Source organism: Phalaenopsis equestris, unplaced genomic scaffold (assembly GCF_001263595.1).
Source record: "Phalaenopsis equestris unplaced genomic scaffold, ASM126359v1 Scaffold000229, whole genome shotgun sequence".
NCBI lineage: Eukaryota > Viridiplantae > Streptophyta > Magnoliopsida > Asparagales > Orchidaceae > Phalaenopsis > Phalaenopsis equestris.
In genome coordinates, this window is record NW_018164671.1 from 1,129,233 (window position 1) to 1,132,546 (window position 3,314).

Below are 3,314 nucleotides of genomic sequence, written 5' to 3' on the forward strand. Positions count from 1 at the left end.
TATAAAAATTTAGGATATTTAAAAAAAATTATATATTATAAAAAATTATCATATTTAAATAATTAAATCCTATAAATTATAAAATTTAATAAATTATTAATAACAATGATAATATATTAGTATTAGTAATATTAATATAAAAATTATAATATTTTAGTAATTCAAATATTCAAACAAATCTTAATATTTTCGAACTATTCAAACATCTCGAACAAATCAAACGACTCGAATAATTCAAACAATTTGAATAATTCGAACAATTCAAACATTTCAAATAATTCAAACTTATTTCGAATAAATCAAACTGAACGCGAACAACAGCTTTAACGAACAATTTCGAACATGAGCTTATTTTAAACACAATTAATTTCAGACGATCCAAACACAAACACGAGCTATGTTCGGTCATGTTCGGTTCATTTACACCCTTACATGACACATCTAAATTTTTATATTTATATAGATAGCATTTAAAGTGTTTAAAGATTATGTATGAAAATATATATTTTATTTTAAAAAAGTGATAATAATATTACTTTTTTATGTAAAATTAAATATTTAAGTGCTATGTGTACGAATATGAAAATTTAGCAGACATAAGAAATGTGTGCTATTATGCTAACCCAACATAAAAACAAATTGGACCTGAAATTTTTCTAACGGTTTGACGATATTGCCCCTTGAACCTAATAATTAACCACTAACGACCAGGACCCTACGGGGGCACTGACGGAACAGCAGAAAGCGTACGGTGAACGCCGTCTAAATTATTCGCCATGCGCCGATCTCGGATTCAACGGCTATGATTAAGCCAAAATTTTCGGAGAATATTCTGAGGAGATCCCTTTCGAAATTCTCGATTTATATAGAGCAGTTGGAGAGGGACGAGGGCTAGAAAAAAAGTTGAACGCAGAGAAAGGATGAGCGAGGAGCTGAGCAAGGACTACCGCATCGGAGACGAGATCGGTCGCGGCCGCTTCGGAGTCGTCTACCGCTGCTACTCGCCGGATTCTGGCGAGATCTACGCCGTCAAGTCCATCGACAAGTCTGTGCTCGCCGACGACTTTGATTTTGAGTGCGCGGTACGGGAGGCCAAGATTTTGCGGCTTGCTTCCGCTGGAAACCCTCACGTCGTTCAGATCCACGCGGTATACGAGGACGAGGCTGCGATTCACCTTGTGATGGATCTCTGCGAGGGTGGAGATCTCTTTGATCGGATTGCGGCATGTGATGGAGCGCCGATGATGGAGGCGGATGCGGTGGTTGTGATGGCGGCGCTTATGGAAGCGTTGGCGATTTGTCATCGGAGGGGAGTTGCACACCGGGACGTGAAGCCGGATAACGTGCTGTTCGATGGTGAGGGGAGGCTGAGGTTGGCGGACTTTGGATCGGCCGATTGCTTCGGGGATGGAAGGCCGATGATGGGGTTGGTCGGAACTCCGTACTATGTTGCGCCGGAAGTGGTGGCTGGGAAGGATTATGGAGAGAAGGTCGATGTGTGGAGCGCTGGCGTAGTTCTCTACATAATGCTGGGTGGAATCCCGCCGTTCTACGGCGAGACGGCGACGGAGATCTTTGAAGCTGTGATGCGGGGAAATCTCCGATTTCCGACTAGGGTTTTCGGCGGGGTTTCGCCGTTGGCTAAGGACTTGATTCGCCGGATGCTCTGTAAGGACGTTTCCCGCCGCTTCTCCGCCGAGCAAGTTCTCAGTAAGTAATTTTTTATCAAGCGCGCTACCTCGAACTCACTTCCTCTGTTTTCATTGATTTTCCTCAAGTTTTTTGTTCGAGGTTTTTATGTCTATCTTATCGGATTTTTGTTGATGTTTCGATCTGCAATTTTTTTCTACAATCTAGGGCATCCATGGATTACAAGTGGTGTGGAGACGAGATGCGTTGCGGATCAAACCTGAAGGTGGAGAATCAGGCAGAGATAAAAGATGAGATGAAGATAAACAAGAAGAGGAAGATGACTATGGAAAAATCCAAATTAACTAAGAATCCCTTCGATGTAAACATGCTTCACGCTAGCCCCTGCATGCAGGTGCAGCAACATAGCTTTGCTTTCTTTCTTCTTCTTTTTTTCTGTTTTGGCTCCTTGGTCGTTACTCGTTTGGTTGTAGATAAAGTAGTGTAATTACGAGTATCGTTTTGGTCTAAACCTCTGTAAAACCCTACTTTCTAGTGGTCTTGTATCCGTAAAACGGATTATCTTGTGAATAAGATACAGAGTTTCCTTTGTTTTGTTCGTCTTTGTAACTGAAATTTCAAAGACTGCAGTTTGGCTGAATCTAAGAATATACTTCAGTTATGCTCTATCGGTTTTCCCTCTCCTGCTGCTTCCTTTTGAGTCTTCGCATTTTACAATTGCAAGTTACTTGGAGATTCTTCTCATTGCTGATCTCACAACAAAGACTGTAATTTTCTCGGATTTATGCCCAATTTTTCTCTAATTTTTTTTCCTGGTGTTGGAGGATGATGTATTGCTGAGTCTGCAGCACAATTTAGAGCTCTCCCCAAGTGGATATTGACATCTGTGATGTAACTAGAACAATTTGGTGAGATGTTGCTTTATCGAACAAAGCAAATCCACACAATGGTATTCACTTCAACTGAATCCTGCTTCACTAATTTCTCAAACGAGGCCTTAATCATTGAAAAATTTGATTTTTGAGGGATGAACGCAGAGTTGCTGTAAAAGGCTGGGACATAAATAAGGTGATCCAATAAACAGGAAAAAAAATTTAAGTTCAGTTTAACCTGATTATATTTTTTGTATTAGGTTCAGGTCTTTAAGTTCAGGTTAACCTGATTATATTTTTTGTATTAGGTTCAGGTCAAGATTATTTCTTAACCAACACATTTAGTGATTTGGGTCGGTTAAATTTTAATTATTTGGTAAAACTGAAATTATTTCAACAGCTTTATGAGCGTCTCTCTCTGCTAGAGTTTTAAATGGAAAACATATTACCTCCTCAGAAGTGTACTCCAATGGTGGGGTGTCACGTATGCAATGATCCCACCGTGGCGCCACGTGACACTCCACCATTGGAGTACTGATGCATCAGTACTCATGAGGTAATATTTTTTCTTTTAAATGAGCCCGGAATTGAGTGAGCTCAATGCTTACTTATGATTCATTATTATTCGTGTTCGATTTGTCTGAAATTGAAATAAGCTTGCAGTACGCTAACTCGAAATGAACTTGTTTTAGTTTATGTTCAACATAAAATTAATTCAAATGATTCAAAAAATAATGAAATTTATTTTTTAATAATTTATCATGAAATATTAATTTAAAAAATATAATACTA

General features: G+C 38.8%; 1 protein-coding gene across 1 annotated transcript; it reads left to right on the plus strand.

Moving 5' to 3' along the window:
- The first annotated feature begins 902 nt into the window (after nt 1–902).
- LOC110023763 (phosphoenolpyruvate carboxylase kinase 1-like) lies at nt 903–2,318 on the plus strand. Its single transcript, XM_020723330.1, has 2 exons — nt 903–1,710; nt 1,858–2,318. The coding sequence occupies exons 1-2, from the start codon at nt 921–923 to the stop codon at nt 1,911–1,913; spliced, it is 846 nt and encodes a 281-aa protein (XP_020578989.1). The 5' UTR covers nt 903–920; the 3' UTR covers nt 1,914–2,318.
- Nucleotides 2,319–3,314: the final 996 nt, after the last annotated feature.